This window comes from Pan paniscus, chromosome 3, assembly GCF_029289425.2.
Source record: "Pan paniscus chromosome 3, NHGRI_mPanPan1-v2.0_pri, whole genome shotgun sequence".
Lineage (NCBI taxonomy): Eukaryota > Metazoa > Chordata > Mammalia > Primates > Hominidae > Pan > Pan paniscus.
The window spans coordinates 43,128,244-43,155,631 of record NC_073252.2 but is presented as its reverse complement, the minus strand read 5'-3'; the positions used below and the strand labels follow the sequence as shown (position 1 = coordinate 43,155,631).

At 38.0% G+C, this 27,388-nt stretch overlaps 1 protein-coding gene across 1 annotated transcript in view; it reads right to left on the bottom strand.

The window, feature by feature from the left end:
• The window catches only part of GRXCR1 (glutaredoxin and cysteine rich domain containing 1), a 137,676-nt gene that overhangs the window by 58,395 nt on the left and 51,893 nt on the right, over window positions 1-27,388 (bottom strand). Inside the window, exon 2 of the mRNA XM_003832232.4 lies at window positions 8,898-9,140. Coding sequence (XP_003832280.1) covers window positions 8,898-9,140 — 243 coding nt within the window. The remainder of the gene's footprint in view (window positions 1-8,897; window positions 9,141-27,388) is intronic.

The window sequence follows — 27,388 nt, the reverse complement described above, 5'->3', positions numbered from 1 at the left end:
ACTCACACCTCTGGTGCCAGATACTTGGGAGGCTGAGGTGGGGAGATCGCTTGAGCTGGAGTCAGAGATTGCAGTAAGCCAAGATTGTGTAAGTGCCCTCCAGCCTGAGCAACAAAGCAAGAACCCTGAATCAATATCAGAGATTTTTTTTAAAGTTATTCTTAGAAAACTAACTTCCCATCTTAAAAAGTACCTTGGAGATGGTTCTTAGTGAAGTGTATCCTACTTTCTAGCTGTCTTTGAGCATTTTGTTTTTTTGAGACATGAGATTTGGAAAGGTACAGAAGTATAATGATATGGTTGGCCCTGTGTCCAACCATATTTGTCTCATCTCAAATTGTAATTCCCATGGGTCATGGGAGGGACCTGGTGGGAGGTGATTGAATCACGGGAGTGTATTTTCCCCTTGTTGTTCTCATGACAGTGAGTGAGTTCTCCTGAGATCTGGTTTTTTGAACGTGGGTGGAACTTTTTCCTTCACTCACTCACTCTCTCTCCTGCTCTGCCATGGTAAAGACATGCTTGCTTTCCCTTAACCTTCTGCCACGATTATTAGTTTCCTAAGGTCTTCCAACCATGCTTCCTGTTAAGCCTGTGGAAATGTGAGTCAATTAAACCTCTGTTTTTCACAAATTACCCAGTCTCAGGTAGTTCTTTATACAGTGTGAAAATGAACTAATACAGGAAATTGGTACTGGTAGTGGAGCATTGCTATAAAGATATATAAAAATGTGGAAGGTACTTTGGAACTGGGTAATGGGCAGATTTTGGAACAGTCTGGAGGGCTCAGAAGAAGAGAGAAAGATATGGGAAAGTTTGGAACTTCCTAGAAACTTGTTGAATGGACTTGACCAAAATGTTGATAGTGATATGGACAATGATGTCCAGGCTGAAGTGGTCTCAAATGAACTTGAGGAATTTATTGGGAACTGGAGTAAAGGTCCCTCTATAGCAAAGAGACTGGTGGCATCTTTCCCCTGCCCTGGAGATTTGCAGAACTTTTAACTTGAAATTGATGATTTAGGGTATCTGGGCAGAAGAAATTTCTAAGCAGCAAAGCATTTAAGATGTAACCCAGCTGTTTCTGAAAGCATACAGTCATATGCATTCACGAAGAGATTGTCTGAAATTGGAACTTATGTTTAAAAGGGAAGAAGAGCATAACAATTTGGAAAACTTGCAGCCTGACCATGTGGTAGAAAAGAAAAACTGATTTTCTGGGGAGAAATTCAAGCTGCTGGCTGAAGAAATTTGCATACGTAAAAAGGACCTGAATGTTAATAGCCAAGACAATGAGGAAAATGTCTCCAGGGCATTTCAGAGACCGTCAGAGCAGTCCCTCCCATCACAGACCCAGAGGCCTAGGAGGAAAAAATAATTTCATGGGCCATCCCCAGGGCCCCACTGCTCTGTACAGCCTTGGGACATGTTGCTCTACATCCCAGCAACTCCAGCTCCAGCTTTGGCTAAAAGGGGACAAAATATAGCTTGGGACATGGCTTCAGAGGGTGCAAGCCCCAAGCCTTGGCAGCTTCCACATGGTGTTGGACCTGCAAGTATGCAGAAGGAAAAATTCAGGTTTGGGAACCTCCTCTTAGATTTCAGAGGATGTAAGGAAACGCCTGGATGTCCAGGTAGAAGTCAGCCAGAGGGGTAGAGTCCTCATGGAGAACCTTTACTAGAACAGTGCTGAGGGGAAATGTGAGGTTGGAGCCCCCTCATAGCTCCACTGTAGCATTGCCCAGTGGAGCTATGAGAAGAAGGCCATCGTTCTCCAGACCCCAGAATGATAGATCCACTGACAGCTTGTACCATGTGTCTGGAAAAGCTGCGGACACTCAATACCAGCCCATGAAAGCAGCTGCTGGGACTGTACTCTGCAGAGCCACAGAGGCAGAACTGCTCAAGGTATTGGGAGCCCACCCCTTGCATTAGCATACCCTGGATGTGAGACATGGAGTCAAAGGAGATTATTTTGGAGCTTTAAGATTTAACAACTGCCCTGCTGGGTTTTGGACTTGCATGCAGCCTGTAGTCCCTTGGTTTTGGCCAATTTTCCCTTTTTGAATGGGAGCATTTATCTGATCCCTGTATCTTAGAAGTAACTAACTTGTTTTTGATTTTACAGGCTCATAGATTGAAGGGAGTTGTCTTGTCTCAAATGAGACTTTGAACTTGGACTTTTGGGTTAATGCAGGAATGAGTTAAGACTGTGGGGGACTGTTGGGAAGGCATGACTGTGTTTTAAAATGTGAGAAGGACATGAGGTTTGGGAGAGTCCAGGGATGTAATGATATGGTTTGGCCCTGTATCCCCACCCAAATCTCATCTCAAATTGTAATGCCTGTGTGCCAGGGAGGGACCTGATGGGAGGTGATTGAATCATGGAGGCAGACTTCCCCATTGTTGTTCTCATGATAGCAGGTTCTCACGAGATCTGGTTGTTTGGAAGTGTGTGGCATTTCCCCACTTTGCTCTCTCGATCCCTCTCTCTCCCCTGCTCCACCATTGTAAAGACATGCTTGCTTTCCCTTCACCTTCTGCCATGATTGTAAGTTCTCTTTGTGAATGCATATGACTGTATGCTTTCAGAAACAGCCAGCTTACATTACAGAGGTCTTCCAACTGTGCTTCCTGTTAAGCCTGCAGGACTGTGAGTCAATTAAACCTCTTTTCTTCATAAATTACCCAGTCTCAGGTAGTTCTTTATAGCAGTGTGAAAACAGACAAAAACAAAAATATCAACATCTTTCAGCAGATATTCAAAGACTCCCATGACCCCAAAATTTAAAAATTACTTCTCACATGCAGATGTTAAATACTTTCACATGGTTTAAAACAGAACACTTTCAAAACATAACAAAGCACTTAACTTTCTGTTAATGGTTTATGACACTAGTTGTTATTTTATATAATTATAATAACACTCCCATACAGAAACAACAAATTTACCAAAGGCTCCCCACCATCTCTGCAGCCCTTATTAACAGAGTAGATACTAGGGAATCATTGACTACATGAAAATAACTAATGAGAAACACATACAGCTTGAAGAATTGTTCTAGTCAAAATGAGCTTTGATCACCTTGGCAGACACTAACTGCCTACCCAATATCTATGATCTCTCTTTTCTATGCAGTACTAAGAAATACCTTATTTTTTCAGCCTATCAATGTGACATCTAGAATATTATATTCCTATCCTTCTTTGCTACTAAAGGTTAACAATAAAATGCAAGTGGAAGTTGGGTGAGATTCCTGAAAAAATAAAAAAAAACTCTTTGAAAAGGAACTTCCTTCTTTTAAGAAGGAGGTACTTTTTTGCTTTTCTTTTTTATTCCATTTCTGTATGGAATACAGGTATGATGGCAAGAGTTTCAGTAACTACCTTATACTATTAGGAGAACTTGAGGATGGAAGACCTGTGCTAAGAATGGCAGAACTGAAAATTAGAAAGTGGTCCTAGATTGTATCATAAAACTTTATACTCTCTCCAGTGCACTTTTCTGTACATTTTGCATATGAGAAAAAAAACCTCCTAGATTTTAAAGATTTAAGTTTCATTGTTGTTTAGTGTATGTGTGTGTAAAAGAACCATTATTACTCAGAAATGAATGTAATTTATAACTGTTATTGTCATCTAGCCTAAAAATTTTATTTTACTTTGTTATTTTGCCAGAAAGTAGACCAATTGTTTTATTTTGATAAACAATAATAATGTTTTAACCTTTGATTTTATAATATTGGACATCAGACAATAATGAATGATGATCTCAGAGATGTAGAAAATAGATGGTGAGCTCTATGGCTACCCAAGCTGACTGCCATGACACCTTTTCCAAGCCGTGTACAGAAGGGCTGGGGTACTTCCTGAATTGAGGAAACAGACTTGAGAGTCAGAAGACCAAGATGGCTAGAGTTGACAGGATAGAGTTTTACAGAGTAAAGAGCTTCACTGAGAACTCTGGATATAAGAAAGGGGCCCAGACTGGCTGCTCAGCAGAGTGCTGATCAGTATCTTCATCTAAGAAAACCACTCAAGGCAAGCAAAATAACTATCTGAAAAATTAAAGGAGACATTATCTAGGAAAAGGACCTAAAATAGTACCTGTTCCCAACAGTAAGACTGGAAAACCTCATAATTCATGGGGCATTGAGTAAAGTGCTCACAAGATCTTGATCAGTACTGGAAACAGTTAGCTTTAGACCAAACACTATTCTGGCCCTGACTAGAAAACCTTAAGAAACAAAACCCAAAGGCTCAAACTCTTTCTAAGAAACTTAACTGTATCTCAGCAAAAAGCTGAAGAATATGTATAGGTATAAAAAATTATCCCAACAATGAATATTTTTACCTAACAAGGTAAAATTCACAATATGTGACATCTAAACAAAAATTACCAAGTAGGCATAAAAATAGAAAAATATGACTAAAAATGAAGAAAAATATCAATCAATTGAAATCAACTAGAACTGACACAGATACAATTGTCAGATAAGTAGGTTGAAACGGTTGTTATACCTATATCCTATATACTCAAAAAGACAAATATTGAGCATATTAAGTGAGATATAAAAGAAATATTTCCAAAAAGTTTGGATTAAGTTAGTAAAAGAATAGATAAATGGCCAATAGAACAGTATAGATTTATAGAAACAGTATAGAACCCAGAAATAGATCCATATAAACATAGTCAACTCATCTTTGACAACACAGCAAAGGCATTTCAATAAAGAAAAGACAGTCTTTCCAACAAAGGGGCCTAGAACAACTGAGCATCCATATGCAAAATAAAATTAATCTAGACACAAACATTATTCCTTCACAAAAATGAACTCAATATAAAGACTTAAATGTCACATGTTAACTATAACACTTCTAGACGATAACTAGGAGCAAATCTAGATGATCTAGGGCTTGGTGATGATTTGTTAGATACAACATCAAAAGTAGGATGCATGAAAGAAATTATGCATAAGGTGACAAAGCGAACTTCATTAATCTTAAAAATTTTTTGCTCTTAAGAGACATTGTCAAGAGAAGGAAAAGACAAGCCACAGACTTAAGAAAATACCTGCAAAAGACATATCTAGTAAGGAGCTGTCATCCAAAATATACAAAAAACTCTTAAAACTCAACAATAAGAAACAAAAAACTTGACTTAAACATGAGCCAAAGACCTTAACAGACACCTAACCAAATAAGATATGCAGATGACCAATAAGCATATTAAAAAGATGTTCCACATCACATGTCATTAGGGAAAGGCAAATTAAAGCAACAATGAGATATCTCTACACATCTATTAGAATGGCTAATATTCGGAAGACTCACAACACCAAATGCTGGTGAGGTTGCAGAGCAACAGGTGAATCACAACAAATGCAGTGGATTTCTGGAGCCAACTCCTTCTTGACTATGGCAGAAGCTTCCTTGGGCACCCATGTCTGCTGACAAATTTTGTGAGTGTTCCTTAGAAATGTACCTACAGTTTGTGTTTCTAGTTTGTAACCTAGCTGTGTCACTTGCAGCAAAGGAATTATGCTCAATACTAGTGGTCTTTACTCTTAAATAGAATAATGCAGTACTTTAAACATATATAGAATTATCAATCAGTCCCACCTCAATATCAGGTAGTTAAGAAATCTATTTTTATCAATAGCCCTTCTATTCCTCTCTCTGTCACCAGAGACCCCACTTAGGTTCATTCTACATTTTATAGCTCCATTCCAATGTGGGTTTTGTGGATTTCTACTGTGGAGGCTCATGATTGGTCCAGACAGGCCACTATTTCTAATTTATTTCCCACTGGCATTTCTAAGATAATTTATGTTGTAACTACTTGAACACAATCTTGTTTTGTGTAAAAAAAAAAATTTCTGATGCAAAATAATGAAACAGTTGCCTTAAGCAAGTTCCAAACTGAATTTGCTCCCCTGCCCCCCACTGTGGAGTATCCAAGGGCAGTGCAGATTTACCTTCTAAAGTATTTTTTTTCCTTGACTGTTTCATTGCTTCCATCTTCAATTTTTAGTTTGGTTGGGGAAGAGAGTCATCAGGAAAAAAAGAGCTTAGTGTCCTTGTAATTCTTCTTGTCCATTAAACTCTGTTACTTTCACTTTGATGAAGATAACTAGATTTCTCTGGCACCACCCACCCTGGATTGGGTAACACTGACAGTAATGCAAAGGGAGCTACAAAATGTTCTCTTGTTCTCCGTCCCATCTCCTCCAGTCTGCCTCCAGATGCCTCACTTTCTGCCTCTGTCTACCTCATTCTCTGGCTGTTTCTGTCTGTTTTTCTATTTTTCTCTCTCCTTCCTATAAAAAAATTGTATTGTGCAGATGATTCACAAATCTTGATTTTTCTCACCCATCTAAATTTAAACTAAATCAAATGGTTTCATGTGTCTGTTTAAAACACCACAGATGTTAAGGAAATTACCAACATCAGCTTCTTTTCCTCCCTTAAAATTACATTTCACCAGGTGTCCAACCCAGCAGAGGGCATCCTTCCATTTCAGATGCATGCATAGTGCGGGAAAAGGGCCCTATAATTCAAGCAATGTATTCCATTTACAATCGTGCATTGCAATTTAAATAAACAGGCTATTTTAATAAGAGGAGAATTCGTTGTTTTGGAGTGTTTGCCATTTTGAATTAAAGATTTAGAAGTAATTTTCCTTTTATAAGCAAAAAAGAAGGGGGAATATCTGTTTCTGGACTCTCTCTAGGTTCAGAGCATTAGCTTAAATTAAAGAAACAGCAAGGTAGCACCTGTATGATAGTTCCTCCTCTAGGCTACCATGTGTATAAATAGTGACCACAGAAAAAAGCAACTGGGAAAGAAGCATGCCCCCTATCTCATTTGTCTGTTTCACCCTTCCTGTGAGATTCCTCAAACTATAGGGCAAATAGCAGGACGGGCATTATAGCCTCTTATATTGTCTCAGAAGTAGTGAGAAGATAAGCAGTTTGGCTTCCGAATAAGAACAGCCAACTTTATACCTGTGCATTGAAGGCAGTTGCCCACTAATTTTAACTGTGCAGTTGCACAGGAGTTGAAATTCCACAATGGGAAATGTCTTACATTGTCAGACATTTTCCCAAGTTAAAAAGGGAAATGTTCATAGCCCTTACAAGTTACATTTTCTCCCTAGTGTGGTTGAGTTTATCAGATCCCTTCCTTGTGAAAGAATGTCTTAGAGAGAGAACAAAAGAATATGACGAGGCAATATAGCATAATTCATCCATCCATTCAACATATGTTCATTTGAAAACTTACTTTGCATTAAGCCCTGTTTGTGGTCCTAAAACTATACCAGCAAATAGGCAAAGATCCCTTTCCTTGAGGTGATGTGCCAAAGAGCAAGGGTTTGGGGAGTCAGACAGACATAACTTTGAGTGCTGGCCTTGCCACTTAGCCAGCTCTGTCACTTGGAGCAAAGGAATTAATGTTTCCTTTTGCAAAACAGGGATAATTGTTCATATTTCCTAAAAACATACTTTGTTCCAGGTACAGGAACCAAGTGCTTAATATGTATTAGCTCAATATTCTCACAATCAGCCTATGGATAAGTTGTATTCTTATTCCCATTTTACAAATGAGAAAACCAAAGCACAGAGTCACATGGTAAGTGTCAGGACAGGAATTTAAAACAAGTCTTTCTGACCCCAGTGCTTGCTCTTAACCAGTATGCCATATGAAAGTTTATTTCTAAGACTACCCTGAGGATTACATGAAATGACAGATGCAAAGCTGTGAGTGCAGTAGAGTGTTATTATTACTATTATTATTTATTTTTTTACCATGATTGTTACTGCTATTGTCATTTTCTGCAACCTAAGGATATATGTTGAAATACATCAAAAAGAGGATCAATACTTCAAATCAGCATTCCTCTACTACAGAATGTAATGTGTGTCCAGCTCTGGTTAAAAGTACAATCACATAATGTCATAGCTATTGAATCACAGCTTCTCTACATTTATCTTTTCATAAAATAACAGGGTATTAAAACACAGATTGATTCCCTGAAACAAAATGTGAGCATCTCCTGTTCTAGATTTTTATAACCTCCTCTGAAAAATGAAGGTTAAGAGCAGATGCTAAATGAAACCAAGATCCATCTGTGGTTCGACGGTCTCTGTTCTGTGATAAGTGATCACATAGTCAGCTCCTAAACTGGTTGCTGGTGTCCCTTGGCTCTTTGCTCTCACCCTTTCCAAAGTGTACTCTCTGGAGCCCTGTCTGTGGGCTTCTTCCACAGGGTGTTCACAGATCAATGGGAGTTAACTACACTAACAGTATTATTCAAAGAGTAATGAAACAGGCATGTTCTGCTGCTGCTCTGGGAGTTCTCTCTGCTTACCGTAAGCCTGAATTTATGTCTCCAACTGCTGCACTACCCAAGTAAAACTAATTTTAAACAAGAGGATAAAATTCTGGCTCCAGGCCCCATTTCTTATTGATTTCATTTCAGGACTATCATCTTAGGTTCATTAGGTAGGAAACTGATTGATAATGCTGTATATGAGAATTTATAAATATATATCTTATAAATATCCATTTTTCTTGCCTACACTAAAAGTACAGTCTTTATCCCACATGCCAAGCTTCACAGTGCAAAACTGAAGTCAACTGAATATTTTTAAACATTTATTTCTATTCAAAAATGCAGTTTCTTGTTGATTTTATCTCACTGTACTTCTTCAGGGAGGAGCACTGTGGCAGCTCATTGTCTGGGACAGAAATAAGTGCTCCAATCCCTTTGGTTTGAGCTCCAAAAAAACCAGCAAGTGTTCCAGTAGTTATGCTGCAAATGTATAGATGGTTATAGATTTCTGTCAGCCCTGGTTGGGTTCTATGAAAAAGACTTTCCTGGGCAGCTTACTTACCCCAAGGTAATGGCCATCAATGAACACAACAGGGAGGGAAGGAGCTTCAGAAACTCGTCGGCATCGTTCGTCTAACTCTTTTCCATATTCACCATTCAGGGCTATGTTTTTCTCTTCAAATTTTACGCGATGGTTTTGGAAAATCTTTCTAACCAGTTCACATCTTTCAAAGGTTGTCCGGACCACACGAAGGCAGGTGGTATAAATCACTACACGGTCAAATTCTAGATCAGTTGATGGTTGCTGAAGGGAAAACATTGAGTTGTAAGAATGTTTGCTTTTACTTTCTTGTGTCTTATGATTTTAAGACAATTAAAAATTGCGTTAAAGCCATGCAATAAAATTGAATGAACTCATTTGTCAATTCAAAGACTTACCTTTTTAAGTTACAACATCTGTAATTGGGATACAGATAGCAATCAATATAATATATTACATAATTTAAATTTTTTCCTTTTCTCAGTAGCATATCAAGTAATAGCTAACCTTAAAGTTGATCACATCTCACATGGGATGCCATGTGGTAAAATAGTAAATGACTGAAATATTTTTCTTATGTTTCATAGACATTGCTCAATTACAATATCTGTTTCATAAACCTAAAGTTTATGCCACAGAATAGTCAAGGTTATAATGCATTTAGCCAGTCAAAATTCTTCTACTTATCAGTTTATCCAATTGTACAGTCTTTGGGGCAACAATTTCCTGGGAATAACAAGACCTATTATCGTGGGATTTTTCTAAGTTTTAAGTAGCATGACATATGTGCAAGGGCTCTGTTGAGTGACAGGGCTCCCACATGTAGTGAGAAAGTTATGCCACAAGAAATAAAACAATTAAATGTTCCAGAATGGGAGTGCACAGAAATCAACACCAAAGTGAGTGGTGGGTCAAAGCCAGGCATAAAAAGGAAACAAGGAATCAGACACACTGGAGTGGAGGCAAGCAACACTCAAAAACAAGATGAAGACTGTCCTGTGTGAGAATCTTTTTCTACATTTCAGATGTCAGTGACTGCTTTCCCAGGAAACCCTGGCCAGCACTGCTAATGTGTGCTGAAGAGCCATACCAGGTAGGTACTGAAATCAATAAGAAAGCTTCTCTTCTTTCTTATCACAGTCTTAGTTGAAGGAAACTGAACAGAACACAACTATACCATGAGACCATGGGATACATGAGTCTTCACAAAGCTGTAATTTTTTAAAGCACAACCACACAATTTGCAAAACCCCTGTGGAGTCAAAACTTTGGAAACCATTCTGGACAGCTAAATACTAAAGCAAGCTAGTAGGACACTAATCTCCACCACTTTGTACGCAGAGAAATCAGACCACTCTGCCAAGATGCACGTGGACAGGTAACACTCCAAAGGTTCAATGTCATAAAGATGCCAATACAAAGTTCTCCACCTTATGGAGAGAGAATTTTTCTGATGATAAAATGTAATAAAGATGCAAGAATAATTTCTTTCCACAATAGAGTGTAGAGGTTAAGTTGAAAACCCAGAGGCCTGGAGGAATTAAGTTAGTATCATAAATGCTGAAGCAGGTCAGGAGTAAAAGAAATACTAGGGAAATGCTAAGAATAGCATCTAAATAGAGAAATGTTACACAGCTTAGGTAATTGTTGTCTTGCAGGCAGGTGACTTCAGTGTGGTTACACATAATTATTTTATGCAGCAACTTAAAATCTGGATTTTTATAGGAAATTTTCTGATTTATAAATGGTGATGCCTAACTGTAAATGCTTTTAAAGATCATGTGGACCAATATTTCTGAAGACTGGATTTGGCATATACTGCAAATTTACTACAACTAAGATAAAGAGAGCATAGCAGCACTATTGACAATAGCAAAGACATGAAATCAACCAAAATGCCCATGAATGATAGCCCGGATAAAGAAAATGTGGTACATATGCACCATGGAATACTATGCAGTCATGAAAATGAATGAGATCATGTTCTTTGCAGGGACATGAATGGAGCTGAAAGCCGTTATCCTCAGCAAACTAACATGAGAACAGAAAACCAAACACCACATCTTCTCACTTATAAGTGGGAAGTGAACAAAGAGAGGATGTGGACACAGGGAAGAGAACAACACACACTGGGGCCTGTCAGAGGGTGAGGTGGGGAGAGTGAGAGCATTAGGAAAAATAGAAAATGCATGCTAGGCTTAATACCTAGGTGATGGGTGGATAGGTGCAGCAAACCACCATGGCACACATTTACCTACATAACAAACTTGCACATCCTGCACATGTTCCCCAGAACTTAAAATTAAAATTAAAATTTTAAAAAAGGAGAGGATAAGCTTGAAAATCAGATATACCTGAGCTCTGCCACTGGCCACCTGTGTATCTTTGGGAAGCTAATGAACTATTGTCTCAGTGTTCTCATCTGTGATGACAGTGATGAGAATGTGATAATAACAATAGCTACCTAACAAGTTTGCTGAGAAGATTAAGTAAGAGAAAATGTGAAAAAAAACACAAGTGTAGGACTTGTGACACACTACTATTCTAAGTTGAGCAGAGAAAAATATTGCACTTCACATCATGGAATTTTTAAGATTAGAAAAACAAATATAAGTCAATGGAAAAAATCAGTGTAACTGATGACATAAAGGAAATTATTACTATGTTTTGATTTAGAAACACTGATCTTTAGAGGGAGCAACCAAGTGCCCAAGGGTCTATGGCTCCTCTTCATATTAACAGGTATCGGCAAGCAAGGCACAGAAACTCACTGCAGATGCTGCAGCTTTCAGAAGAGCACCGAAGTTCTCTTTTTTCTTATTATATTATCTGTGTAATTGTGCATTTTTCCTCTGAATACAAAGACTACTATTACTGCATTAGTTTTCTACCAAAATGATCCACTACTTTGAATAGGTACATTTACTTCTGAATTATTTGTTATGAAATACTTTTCCCAGATGTGTCAAAGTGGAAAAATTTAAGATTGGACCAACTTGCTGCCATGTTAACCAACTCATGTAAGATTCTCTCTGAATCTTATAGAACAAACCATGTATACCACCTTTCTGTGTCTCTAAGACACATGCATTTTCAAAATACTAATAAGATGACCCCTATCGGGTAGCCACGTTGGATGTCATCTAATGTATGAGATCACGTGGATATCCCTTTACCTGTTGTTGAGGATGAGCTTTGCCTGGAATCAGTGGATCTCAAGATGTTGAATGTTAGAATAAACTGGGGATCCTTTGAAAATCCCCAAATCCTAGACCAAGCCCATACCAATTAAATAAGAATCACCAGGCTGGGGCCTCTGAATTGCAATTTTTTTTTAAGTTCTAATGTGATTCTAATGTAGAGCCAAGTTCTAGAGCTAGTTAGATAGAGATTGGACATGCAGAATCACAGGCCTCGCCCCAGATCTACTGACTCAGAATCTACATTTTAAAAAGCTTCTTGGAATTTGGAAACATATTATATATTTTTAAGTTGTACATACTTAAGGTGTATAATATAATGTTTTGATATACAGAGTTAAATAATTACTGCAGTCAAGCAAATTAATACATACATTATTCCACATAGCTACATTTTTGTGGTAAAATTGCCTAAAACCTATTCTTTTAGCAAATTTTGAATATGTAATACAATATTATTAACTATAATCCTCATGTGGCACATAGAACATCTCCCTATTATATCCCCCTTCTTCCCTTCCATCCCCAACCACTAACAGCCACCATTCAACTGTTCCTATGTATTTGAGATTGCTTTTGTTTGTTTGTTTTTCAGATTCCACATATAAATGAGATCACGCAGTATTTTTCTTTCTCTGCCTGGCTTATTTCACTTAGCATAATATTCCCTAGGTTCATCTATGTTATCACAAATAGCAATATCTGTTTCATTTTTAAGGCTGAATTGTATTCATTGTTTATATATACCACAATTTCTTTATTAATTTATCCATTAAAGGATACTTAGGTTGTACCTATATCTTGGCAATTGTAAATAATGATGCAATAAACATAAGCATGAGAGTGCAGGTGTCTTTAAGAGTTGGTAATTTCATTTCCTTTGAGTATATACCCAGAATGAGGATTGTTGGGTTATATGATAGTTCTGTTTTTCATTTCTTTAGGAATATTCATAATGTTCATAATGGCTACAGTAATCTACTTCCCACCAACAGTGTATGATTGTTCCCTTTTCTTCACACATGTGCAACACTTGCTGTTTCTTGTCTTTTTAATAGCAGCCATCCTAAGAAGTGTAAGGTGATATCTCACTGTTTTGATTTGCACTTCCCATTGTGGTTTCCATATTATTGATGTTGAGCACTTTTATATATCTCTCTTGGCTATTTGTATGTCTTCTTCGGAGAAATATCTATTCTGGTCATCTGTTCATTTTTTAAATTGGATTATTTGGTTTTTGCTATTGAGTTAGTTATTTGTGTTCCTAAATACTTGGGATATTAACCCCTTATCTATATATGGCTCACGAATATTTTCCTCTGATCAATTAACTGCATTTTCATTTCATTGATAATCTTATTTGCTGTACAGAAGCATTTTAGTTTTGCGTGGTCCCACTTGTTTATTTTTCCTTGCATTACCTGTGTTTTGGGGAAAATATCCAAAACTTAAAAAAATTCTTGCCAGGGGTAATATCAAGGAGTTTTCCCCTATGTTTTCTAGGAGTTTTATAGTTTGGGGTCATATACTTAGATCTTTAATCCATTTTGAGTATGTGGTATAGGATAAGTGTCCAATTTCATTCTTTTGCATGTAGATATTCAGTTTTCCCAACACCATTTCCCATTGCATCTTCTTAGTCCCTTTGTTCAAAATTAGTTTACCTTGTGTAGTTGGGTTTATTTCTGTTACCAGGAAGTGTAGGAGTCCTCATTTCTTGTTTAACTTAAAAGAAAGAATTCAGCCAAGAGACACATAGCAAGGGTTAAGAAGCAAAGTTTGCAAGAGTCACAGCATTCCTGGCATTGGTATGCCCTCTAATGCACATATGGGTACAGTGACCAAAGATTTAGATCACAGCATTCAATTCCCTTTGAATACTTGGAAAGCCTTCTCAAGATAGATGGGTACAAACAAGCCCATGCTGCAAAGGCTGGAATAAATACCTAACTCTTCAATGCTCACATATTGACAGACATCTATAAGCATTAAAAGCATCCAGGAAAACATATCATCAAATGAATTAAATAAGTTACCAGTGACAAATTACAGAGTGACCTGTCAGACAAAGCATTTAAAATAGCTGTTTTGAGGAAGCTCAACAAAATCTAAGATGACACAGAGAAGGAATTCAGAATCCTATCAGATAAATTTAACCAAGAGCTTGAAATAATTTAATAAAAGAATCAAGCAGAAATTCTGAAGCTGAACAATTCAATTGACAAACTGAAGAATGCATCAGGGTCTCTCAGTGTCATTGATCAAGCAGAAGAAGAAATTAGTGAACTTGAAGACAGGCTATTTGAAACTACATAGTCAGAGGAGTCAAAAGAAAAAGAATAAGAAATAATGAAGCACACCTATAGGATCTACAAAATAGCCTCAAAGAAGTAAATCTAAGAGTTATTGGCCTTAAGGTGGAGGTAGAGAGAGAGGGATTGGGGTAGAAAGTTTACTCAAAGACATAAAAACAGAGAACTTTCCAAACCTAAAGAAAGATAGCAATATTAGAGTACAAAATAACAGCTACCCATTCATTCAGTCATTAGAATAATTTGTTTGCCAAACACAGTATTAAGCACTAGATGTATAATGGTGAGCAAACAATATAATTCCATATCAATATGGAGTTCATAGTTAAAAGTAATAGAAAGCCAAAATATCACATAAATATAGAATTACAAGCTGCTAGGTACTATTAATGAAATGCAGAAGTAATTAGGAAAGCATAGTGCCTGGGTACCTTCTCTTCTTGTCTTAGAGATCAAGAAAATATTTTCTGATATTTGAGGTTAAGTTGGGAGAATAAAAGTTAACAAAGAAATTAGGTAGAGAGTGGAGGAAAAGCATTTCATGCAAGTACAAAGATCTTAAGATGGGAGGAAGATAACATGTTTGACACTCTTCAAATGTTGTTTCTTGATACACAAGAAGGGAAAAATGGAATGGTATTAAGTGATTCTAGATAGGTATGAAGGGTTGATACCATGTTGTATTTTATAGCCATGTTGTATTTTAATGATCTTGGGTCTTTTACCCTACAGCAACGAGAAATCCCTAAAGGGTTTTAGGAAGGATAGAAGGAGTTGCACTAAACCTGGTTTATGTTTCAAAATGATAAGTAAAGAAGGACCAGTGGGGGTAGTTGTGCAAGATGCACACTGCACAAACTTAGGCAGGGCCATTAGTAGCATATTCTAAACAAACAGTTCCCCCAGGGTTGTGTAGTCCACGTTTTGAGCCATTATACTCAGTCTCATTGCCAGTTCCCTTGCTCAGGAGACTGAGGCTGAATATGGGGCAAATTCAGGGTAGAAAGTATAGTTATAAATTAAAATACACTATTCAGTAAAATGCTCTGAAAAAAGATTTTACTGTACAATTTTTGTATGATTTGGAAGTAGGTCTTTCTAGAGGTAGAGTGATAAGTTGGATGATTTCTCAAGGTCTTTTCCAGTTTTATATGAACTTTAAATGATATTGCCTTTGGCAAAAAAAAAAAAAAAATCCTCCTCTTCTACATTTGCTACATTTTCCTTCCCTCAATAGATTTGTCAAAGCATCTGGCCAGAAGTCTAAAAATAGCCTCTAATGGCTGTCCCTCTTCTCCCTTCCTGAGGGTTACCATGGGAATAGCGTATGAAGGATGGAAGCATCTGAGACAGCACTGAGAAGCCTTTGGGGTCTGCAGCCTCCGGCTCTGAGAGAGCCGACCTAGATGGTAATAAAGATAGGCCATTTTTTCCTTTCTGTTTATTAAAAAGATGAATCTTAGGGATGCCTGGAAGCCTTACAACAACCTGCAGCACATGCAGATGTGTTGGAAAGGGATGGAAATTACTGCAAATCAGACTAAGGAGTTACCAAATAGCTAACCTATGTCCTCAGCCTGCACATCGCCCTGCAGTAGCCACAGCACAACAATGAGTACTTTAGTCACCCCCTCATCTTGGGACAATTGTGGAGCTTCCACATCCACTGAAACTAATCCTGGAATTCAGGCCAAGAATTATTATCCACCCATCCCCCACAGAAGATCAGCACGGAGCAGGCTCAGCTCCTCAGGCAGATGCAAATCCAGTGGGTTATTTCAAGCTACGTCTTTGTAGCTCTAGCCTCGCACTGATTTTAAAAGCCCTCCTGAAATGGGTCTCCTAGCCTTGCCCCAGTGAGTCCCCAAATCACTGAGAACTTAGAGGCCTCCAGAAAGCTGCAAGAATTCAGACCTTAAGCAATTTGTTTAAATAAATGAAAAATAACACATTTGAATATCAGTGGCAGACATAATGCTAATAACTTTACATTCATCAATTCCTCACAATAACTTACATAGTGTTGCTGTATTTACAGATCTAGAAACCTAGGCTCAGAAAGAGTAAGTATCCTCATATCCTTGACAAGGAGACAGAGTTGACGTGCAGCAAAATTAGAAAATTGGAACTCAGATGTGCACCATTCCAAAGTCCACGTGCTTTCCACTGAGCCAAGACGAAACACTGAACCACACGTGGTTTTGCTACCCACTCCTGAGGATAAAGTTGTTACTAAACTACAAACTGCTATTGGCCTAATTCATTGCTGGTGAGATAATGGTTGTGAATTAAAGAGGTTTGCCTCTTTACTAAATTATGGTCCCACATGTATCGGTCACTTACATCACACGGGGCATGTTGAATATTTTTTTTTCAGTCTAAAATGATTTCTTTGAGATGGGTGAGGGAGAGATATTTTTTCCTATACATAAAGGCAAAGAGGCAAAGTGATTAGCTCAAAGCAATACAGCATGTCAGTAGGCAAACTGGGACTAGACCCAGATTTCTTGATTATCAGGCAGTGGGCCAACCTGGCTCCAGGAACAGCGATTTTAAATAGCAGGCACATGTGGCTGGAAGCAGGGCTGTGGGCCTAGTAAAGGGCAAGAAATTTTAGATATATCGCTCTCTCTCCCTCTCCATGATATTCTGTAAACCTCTATAGTTAAATGTGCATTATGAGATTCTTCTTAATACTAAATTTGAGTAAATAAATCTCTGCCCACCTTGCTCTCAAATCACATCTTGAATTCTTATTCTTGCACTTAATATGATTTGTAAATAAACTTTATCCACAGCAAGCTTTATCCACATCAGGCTTCTCTCTTAGCTTATTTCCTAGATCTGTTTCCATTCTAACCATACTCTCTATTCAGCTCTGAAGGTGAGTGGTAATTTTCTACACCAAATTCCCCTCCTCACATTTGGACCACAAAACATCAAAAGGAACTTCTCTATGTGCCTCTATAAGACACAAATTATAAAAAATAATTATTTATCACATGACTGCTGCATATTTATATGCAGTTCTAGAGACTGCAAAAGGAACTCTACATATGCACTTTTCATTTATCGTAGTGGTAAAGATTATGGCCCAGGTTTTATAGACATGGAAACTAAGATGTGGAAATAAAGTAAAGGTGCCCAAATGAGTTAGAGGGGAAAAGGGAGCAGAACCAGAATTTGAACCTAAGTCTGCCTCCTAAGTCCTTACTCTTTCCTTAAGAAGATGTTATATAACCTTAAATACAATGACCAAAGGACCACCCTGTTCTAAAATAGTGGTAAAATGTACTATGAAGAGGCTGTCACAGGGACAGTCCTAGAAATTCCATTACTCATCCCTACGCTTTCTTCTAATCTCTGGTTAAATGTCACTTCTCAGACAGGCCTTCCCTCCTCGCACTATGGGAAACCCCTCTATCCTCTTACCCAGTTCTTTGCTAGTACTGCTGGATGTTACATTGTGTATACTAACTGGTTCACTATCTATCCACACACATTAAGACATAAACTCACTGAAGCAAGAACTTAGTTTTTTTCATTAGAACTAAGAACCCAGAATATAACCTAGTGCATATGGATACTCCATAAATATTTTCTGGCCTCTTTTCCATACATTTAATCAGAGCTTGGTGGCCGGTAATTTCCCCCTTAGTAACCGGATAATCCTGGACAGTTTCTTGACCACTCTTAGTTTTCTTATCTTTAAATATAGACACTAGTGCCTATTTCATGGGGATTTGTGAGGTTTGAATGATTAAATGCATAGAAAAACCCTTATTAGGAAGACTAATGAATCATGAACTCTCAGTAAATGGTATATTTTTATTAATATTATTATAAAATGTTATTGACACATATCAGCACTATCACCATTATTGCTATGAACAAAAAATCCAAATCCAGAGTCTTCAACCTCATAAGCTCAAATGGCAAACTTTAACCTCATAATTACACAATGATCAAAAAAACAATCTCTTATTGAGGTAAATTGCTCTTTTTTAAAAAAAATCAACAACAGCATTTATTTTTCTCATGAATTTGCAATTTGGCTATGGCTAGGTGAGGACAGCCCATCTGTTCTACACTTCCCACCAGCTGGGGAACTAGAAGCCTGGGGCTGTAATCATGTGAAGAACCTTTCACTCACATGACTGGCAGTTGATGCTGGCTGGTGGCTAGGATTGTAGCTGAAGCTGTCTTCCAGAACACCTACTCATAGCCTTGTCCTGTACTTTCTTTAACATGGTGTCAGGTTCAAAGGGTAAATATCCTAAAAGAGCAAGGGCCGGGTGGAAGACTTATTGCTTTCTAGCCTTCACTTGGAATCACTTTTGCTGTACTCTATTCATGAAAGCAGTCATGAAAACCCACACAGATTCAAGGGGAGAGGAAATAGACTCCCACTTCTTGATAGAGGAATGGCAAAGTTCTGGAAGACCATGTGGAACCAGAGATCTTGCTGTGGCCATTGTTTTTGGTGGGGAAAAGTATAATTTCCATGCAACCTGGTAAGTTTGCTACAATCCAGAGTCTTGGCCCTCAGACATGCAACCCAGGAAATTCACCACTGGCTGGCTTTTTGGATCAAGATACTGATGTGTAAGACTAGAATGCCTATTTATTATTTACAATGAAAAGAACATGTCATTGACGTAGGACCGCTCAAATTCTCTATGCTTTCAATATTCTTAGTGAGCATAGAATCAGAACAAAGGAGTAAGGGATTTGATTCAATGGCTTGAATAGGAGCAGGTCAAATTATGTCTGAATTTTTGAGTTGTCAAAGGGATATGAATTATTAGTATTCAGTGACTGAGACTTCTGGGGTTTCTCTCGATGCTTCCTTCTGTGATTCCCCTTTGTGTAGCTTCCTTAGCTGATCAACTGCTCCTTTGGAATATTCTTTCTTTGGGTGTGCTGTTGCACTCAACCTCATCAGTCTAGGTTGGCTGAGGGGAGCCATTCTGCTCCTATGAGTATGACTTTCCAATTTAATTTTCTAATTTATCTTGTCTTGATCTTATAGGGTATATCTCAGAAAGCAACCCTAATTCTTTTATTTCTTATTTCTTATGGGAAGAAGAAGTACAACTACTGACAAGAGAGTTCACAGTAGTCAAGGTGGGAGAAGGTGGTTTGGACTAAGGTAATGTTGGTGAGGTAGGGGGTGGTCAAGTGAATGGAAAGGGGTTAGGATGGTATAGTCAGCTTTGTTGGTGCTTTGTGTAGGCCCCTTCACCAGGTCAGTGCCTCAATCCCCCAGTTGGTGTGAGTGTTGCTTGCTAACGGCTCTCAGCTGCCTTCTTCTTTGGAGAATTGGTCTCACTCAGTGGAGCCTACTCAGCTAGAAAAGTGGTGGGAACATAAAGTTTATAACCAACAACTAACTGATACTGGAGTAATAAAGCCCTGCTCTCTTTTCTCAAAATGAGGCAACTCTGCCCTTCACATTTGTTTGGGATATGCTATCAATTCTGATCATGAAAAACAATAGAGTCAAGCATATATAAGCATACAGCAGATGTCATAAAAATCTCTCCAAGTTCAGTTGCCCACTTTGTGGCATAACAGAGATGCATAAGCATAATCTTTGCATAAAAAGATTTCTTCAGAGTGTTTTCTATTTTCTCAGTGCTCTCAGATCAAATAAGTGAATTTCAGTTATTTCCTCAGGAATTATCCATTTGTCCACATCAATTACTGAATGAGCCTAGACGTTAACTGTAAAGTCAATGAACCCAATAAATCTTCCACACCAAAAGAAAATCGCTGATTATTAGGCAAATGCAAATCAAAACCACAATGAGATATTATCTCATGCCAGTCAGGATGGAGATTATTAAAAAATCAAGAAACAACAGATGCTAGTGAGGATGTGGAGAAAAGGGAATGCTTTTACACTGTTGGTGGGAATGTAAATTAGTTCAACCATTGTGGAAGAAGTGTGGTGATTCCTCAAAGATCTAGAAGCAGAAGTACCATTTGACCCAGAAATCCCATTACTGAGTGTATACCAAAAGGAATACAAATCATTCTATCATAAAGATACATGCACACATACGTTCATTGCAGCATTACGATGACTGGGATCTACCTCTTTAGCAACGTATATCGGGGAAACTAAGACTCACTCAGTTTAATTATTTGAGTCAAACTTTTCTTTAGGAACAAAAATGTTGCTGTGCAAAGAAAACCAATCTCAAGCCTTTGCTTTGACAGTTAGTAGCTGTGATGGTTAATGTTATGTGTCGACTTGGCTAGGGGTGGCTCAGATATCTGATTAAACATTATCTCTGGGTATGTCTGTGAGGGTGTTTCTGGAAGAGATGAGCATTTGCATTGTAATGAGCATTTAGAAGCAGATGGCCTTCCCTGATGTAGGTGGTCAACGTACCATCTGTTGAGTGAGTGAATAGAACAAAAAGGCAGAGGAAGGTTGGATTTGCCTTCTCTCTACCTGGCTGCTTGAGCTAAGACATCAAGCTTCTCCTGACCTTGGTGCTTCTGAATCTTATGCCTTCAGACTCAAACTTAAATCTACACCTCAGTTATCTGGATGTCAGGTCTTCAAACTACATCATTGGATTTCCTGAATCTTGAGCTTGAAGACTACAGGTTGTAGGGCTGCTTAGCCTCCATAATCCCATAAGCCTATACCATGTAATAAATCTCTTCCTAGATATAGATATCTGGATACATAGAGAGAGAGAGATAGAGAGAAATATAGACATAAATATAGACAGATAGACATAATGTAGACATATAGACATAGATATTATACAAATATAGATACTATATTGGTTCTGTTTCTCTGGAGAATGCTGACTAATATAGTAGTGGTATGAATTTGAGGAGGTCCGTTTACTTTTCCAGGACTAGGTTTTCTGTTCTCTAATATGGGAATAGCTACAGTCTCGCCCACAAGAGAGTTGTAGGATTATATGTAAAATCCACGTGAAGACACATTGCTAATTATAAATATTCACAAACATGCCATCTATCACTACTACCCAAAGTGTCATAGCTGGAAGAAAGAGGGATTAGAATCTAATTCAGAAATATCTCCCAGTAACCACATTCCTACTAAACAAAAATGTCTATCTTCTAATATGAATATCTTGGCTTCTATACATATTGTCAAAAATGCTATGTATTGGCATTTTACATTTTGCTAATCTCTGTAGATAAAACTGATACGAGGATGACCACCAAAATCACCATATTCAGGAGCCTCTAATCTCAAAATTATGAGCTTACAACAGTTAAAAGCCAGGCAGCGAATAAGTCAGGAACATCTTGCAAATGGAGAAATTTCTAAAATATTTTTCCTCTTATTTGTTAAAATATTCAAGTTGCAAACCAGAAGAAAAGGGACTACAATATTGAACAATGGCATCAGAGTATTAAGTGGCTAGAGAGCCCTGCACTAACCATTTTCGTAACACCCTTCATCTTTGTTACAAGAACCCCAGTGCTCTTTCTTAAAGGGAAAGGTGCCCTTTCTCTTATACTGTATTTTATATATTATATCTACAATATTATATAAGATTAAAGTGTTTCTCAATTTTCTGCATCAAGAAAAATGCCTGAATAATCATGTAAATGCAGCCAATCCCTTTCTGTGCATTTGGATGCTGTAAGAATCTACTTTACGGGTTGAAATACCTGTACTTCATCTCAGCCTGATTCTTTCATAAATGTCAGTGTGATGAAGAGAAGTTATTTCAGTCCCTGTAGAATTCCCAGAATAGACTGAGAACTGAGGGCAAGAAAGCCAGTGAAAATTCAGAATTTGAGAAAATTGGACACAGCCTCAGGGAAACCCCCATTCCCATTTCCTCCTCAGGCTTCCAGGCTTCACTCTTATGTCTCTCTGACTGTACTAATGATCATGGTCCCAGTGTCACCTAAATACACTGAACTCCAGGGAAGTAAGAGCTAGAGGCCATTTATGAAAGCTTGGTTGGTGCAGAAAGCTAATATTTTTTATAAATAGCAAGTCCTTTAACTCTATAAGTAAGGTAGGTACTGTTATTATCTTAGCTTTACAAATGAAAAACCTGGGGCACAGAGAAGTATGTGACAGGACTAATGTCAGGCAACTAGCAAATGATGGAGCTAGTATTTGATTCAAGTAACTTACAGAACTCAACTATTTATATGACCTTATTAGCCATGTTCTGACTCTCTCTATATCCCAACTCATGTGATAAACAATAAGAAATTAGAGGGACTAATACAGGATTTATGAATTTTAAAGTTTTTTTTTTTTTTTTTGAGATGGAGTCTTGGTCTATGGCCAGGCTGGAGTGCAGTGGCGTGATCTCAGCTCTCCACCTCCCAGGTTCAAGCGATTCTCCTGACTCAGCCTCCCAAGTAGCTGGGATTATAGGCACGGGCCACCACACCCAGCTTTTTTTTTTTTTTTTTTTTTTTTTGTATTTTTAGTGGAGAGGGGGTTTCAACATATTGGCCAGGAGGGTCTCGATCTCCTGACCTCGTGATCTGCCCACCTTAGCCTCCCAAAGTGCTGGGATTACAGGCGTGAGCCACCGGGCCTGGCCCAGAGTTTCTTAAATACATAGAGATTAAAAATAGTGTATTGGTTTCCTATTGCCGCTGTACCAAATTACTACAAAGTTAGTAGTTTAAAAACACAAAAAATTTATCTTAACAATTTCATGGTTTAGAAGTCTTATATGGGTTTCAATGGACAGAAATCAAGGTGTCAGCAGACTCATACTCCTTTTGAAGGCTCAGGGGAGAATTCCTTGTCTTGCCTTTGCCGGCTGCTAAAGGGTCCCCCATTCTGTGGATAATGGTCCCTTCCTCCATCTCTGATTCTGATCTGCCTGCCTCCTTTTTATAAGGACCCATGTTATTACACTGGGTCCATCCAGTAATCCAGGATAATATCCCCATCTCAAGAACCCTAACTTCATCACATCTACAAAGTCTCCTTAACTGTAAATTAACATATTCACGGGTTCCAGGGATTAGGAGAGGGACACCTTTTGGCAGGGTGTGGGTGGGGGCGGGGAGCATTATTCAGCAGCCTATCACAGACAGATGGATTTTAAATACCAAGTTATAGGCATAAGACTAAAGGGCTTATTGGACTACATCTTCCTCGTGCTTATCAACTTGCTCTAGAAACACAATCTGATGGTAATTCTAATAAGGTAACCATGAAACACACTGTTCTTCCAAGACCCTTGATACAATCACTTGTGTGTAGGACTTTTCTCCAAGATGCTACTGAAGAAATGGAAAGGGCATAAAAAAGAAACAAGTGCATTAAAGAAGGGGAGATAATTTGCCTGTTCTTTATCTATCTTTTCTACTGGTTTCTATCTCTTATCTTGCAATATGCTTTCCTTTCAGGTATTAAAAAAAAAAAAAAAGCCCTAGAAATTGCTGTGAAAAGCAAACACAGAGCATGACTAAGTGAGGTACTTTGCATTACATGAAAAGGAAGACACAAATGAAAATGTTTTAAATTTTTGCATAAAGCCAGAGGTTGAATTTGTCTATGTGCTCCACAAAGGAATCTAGATAATTTTTCAGCTCAGCTTCAAAGAAAACAAATAACGACAAGATTTCAAAAGCAAAAAAATGTTGCCTTCCCATCTCTTCTGCAATTTCCCCAAATTAGGTTGCTTTAATTAAAGCACCTAAATTGTGAGGCACATGAAACATACACAAGTAGATGTGTGCAATAATAGTTAAAACTATAAAAGTCATCTTTTTTCACTACATGTACTATACCATTTGGCATGACTGATGTAGTTTTGTAAAGGAAGGTTAACATTTATTATTGATTGTATATTCAAACTAAAAATAAATGCAGCTTTTGAAAACAAGATTGATTGCTATATCATTATCAGAAGGAAGAAAAAAATTATTTCTGGAAACATTGGGAATTGTTTCTGGAAAGGAAAGCAGACTCTGCTTGGTTTGTCACCACAGCTCCTCAGTGGAGCTAATTATTAGATTTTGGAGATTTAGCCATTAGGAAAGGCAATCTAATGAAATTATTGAACAAAATAATAAGTCTCATTAAGTGGCAGATTTTATCATGTACAATTTTATCAGTAACCCAATCAATATTGGAAAAAACAATCATTGAATGAAGTCTATATTCCAAGCATTATGTCAATTGAATGTACTGCCATAATCTTCACAACATACTATGCAATAGACATTATTATTTCTTTTTCATTGACAAGGAAAATGAATTACAGGGAGATTGCTAACTTGCTTAAGGTCACAAAATCATGGGACTCTTTTCCCATTGGCAAATACAACATCCCTCGTCCCTAAGTTTTCCCTGACATGTCTGGTCACTCCTCTGTGTTCAGCTAGGGTCACTCTTTCCCCTGAGCCTTCTGGTTCTCAGAGGCTCTCAGCTTTGTCCACTGACCACCTCATCCTCTCTGATGACCTCGTCCAAAATTTCAACAGCTAACTGAAGGCTGTTGAAGCCCCCAAATGTACATCTTCAGCTCAGACTCCTTTCCTACAACCCAGACTTGAAGTCCAGCTATCTGCACTCTACTTGCAAATACTTCCTACACCTTGAATTCATGAAACCTACCAAAACCAGGTCAAGCAGCACTATCTCTAGGGAGCCCTTCAAAACTCTCCATTCGGTGGGTTGTGCGCTGCCCATCTTCTGCACCCCCAGCACTAACTCCGCACCATTACGTACTTTCTGAGATCAAAAAGTGTATGTTATGTAATTTTGCATCCTCTAGACTTAATAGAATATCTGAAACATGATCATAGACACTGCTTTGGTCTAAATGACTGTGTCCCCTAAAAATTCATATGTTGAAATTTAATCCTCAATGCAATAGTATTAAGAGATGGGGCTTTTGAGAGGTGATTAGGTCATGAAGGCAGAAAACTCATGAATGGGATTAGTGCCTTTATAAAAGAGGCCAGAGGGAACTGGGTTTTTCCTTTCACCATGTGAGGATACAGCAAAAAGTTCCCATCTATGAGGAAAAAGCCCTCATCAGGGAAGCAATCTGCTCACTGTGATCTTGAACTTTCTATGCTCCAGAACTGTGAAAAATAAATTTTGTTGTTTATAAATTGCCCAGTCAAGGGTATTTTGTTATAGCAGCCTGAATAAGCTAAGACAGACAGTAAGCACATATTTGTTGAATAAGAATAAACTAAAATTTGAATGTAAGGCAGTCTGATTCTAAAGTGAATACACTTTTCACACTAGGATAATAACACAATGTGACACAAGATAAATTTTTTAAAAAAGAAAAATACCAATAATGTTTTAATTCAAAATAAGCAAGCCAACAAAATCTCACTAGTACAATATCAAATAATTGTCACTTAAGGAAGCATTTGCAGTGACCTTTTTCCTGTCTCATTAACAATTTTTAACATAACGATGATGACTAATTTGCTCCTAGCCAAATACTTGAGGTGGAAATTCAGGTTGTTGCTGTGGCATGGCTATTCCACTGGGTATATATCATTCTGAACAGTATAATTTTATAGCTCTTGCCTCTGATTAAATTGAAACTACATTGCCAGGCCAAAAGCTTCAGGCTGAGTGTTGCACAGCAGCCAACTGCTTACCCTGAGCAACATGATATATTCAAACAAATCACCAGAAGGACTCTTTTGCTTGCCCTTATCTTGTCATTTTAACAACATATAGAGAAGGAAAAGGCTGAAAAACTTGTTTACAATTAAAAGGAAATAATGCGGTAGTTTAAGTTAATTATTTTAAAACACTGGAGAGTAAGACAGTAAAGTGATGCTCAAAAACATGTATTTGTGAGAAGAGGAAGGAGGAATAAAATAAGCTAACCACCTCTAAAATAAGACAGAGAGCATCGTTATCCTTTACTACGTGGTTAAATGCTTGTGCAGATGTTAACCATGGCTGAAGAAAGCCAAGCCTGTGCCCTTCACATCATCTACCCTCCACCTGGTAGCACTTACTGTAAAGTTACCTAAAAAGTCTGCAAGAAAATAACCACCCTCTGTAGAGCTCAATTTACAATCCAAACCTCTACGCCACAGCCACTTCTTCAGCCAGAACTGGGAGGGAGAAAGCATCTTTCTCTCTATTTTCAAAGCTGTGAGAATATAAGTATAGAAGATGCCAGACATGGTGTTACCACTCCCAAAGGTAAGGAAGAAAAGAAGGAAAGAAGAAGCAGAAAGGAAAAAAGAAAAGGGGTCTTGGCAGTGTTTCCACTTTCACTGTCCATCTCCTTTCGTGCCATATCCATGATTTATTTACGTGAGTCCATAAATAAATTTCTCCTTCTTTCTTTTTATGAGGTTTTTTTACATTTCTGTCATAAGCAACTGTCTGAGTCAGCTTGGGTGGGTATAACAAAATATCCTAAACTGGGTGACTTATAAACAACAGAAATTTATTTCTCACAGTTCTGGAGGCTGGGAAGCCCAAAAGCAAGACATTAGTAGATTCTGTGTCTGCTGAGGGCCTGTTCCTTATAGATGGTATCTTCTCGGCGTGTCTTCACATGGTTGAAGGGGCAAACAAGCTCCCCTTGGCCTCTTTTATAAGAGCGCTAATCTCATTCATAAGGGAAGAGTGAAGGTGACCTAATCAGCTCCTAAAGGATTCACCTCCTTTACCATGACCTTGGGAGACACTTTCCAATATATGAGTTTTGAGAGTGTACAACCATTCAGACCATGACTCCAACCAAGACACTGACTGATACAACCAAGATTCCAGCAGATTTAGTGAGCTAGATTGATTATGTCTTTTGTCCTCCAAAAATAAAAACCTTTCCCAAAACAGCCTTTTTTGAAATAAAGGAGGTAACATTTTTCACATGCTTTGGGCATAAATTTACCTCATATAGCACCTGGACTTGCACAGAATTAATGCAGACCTTAAGAATGCCTGGCTGAGCTCCTTCCTCTTGACTTCTGGTACACACAGTATTAAGAATTCTGAATTTAGAGGTAGGAAACTTAAGTT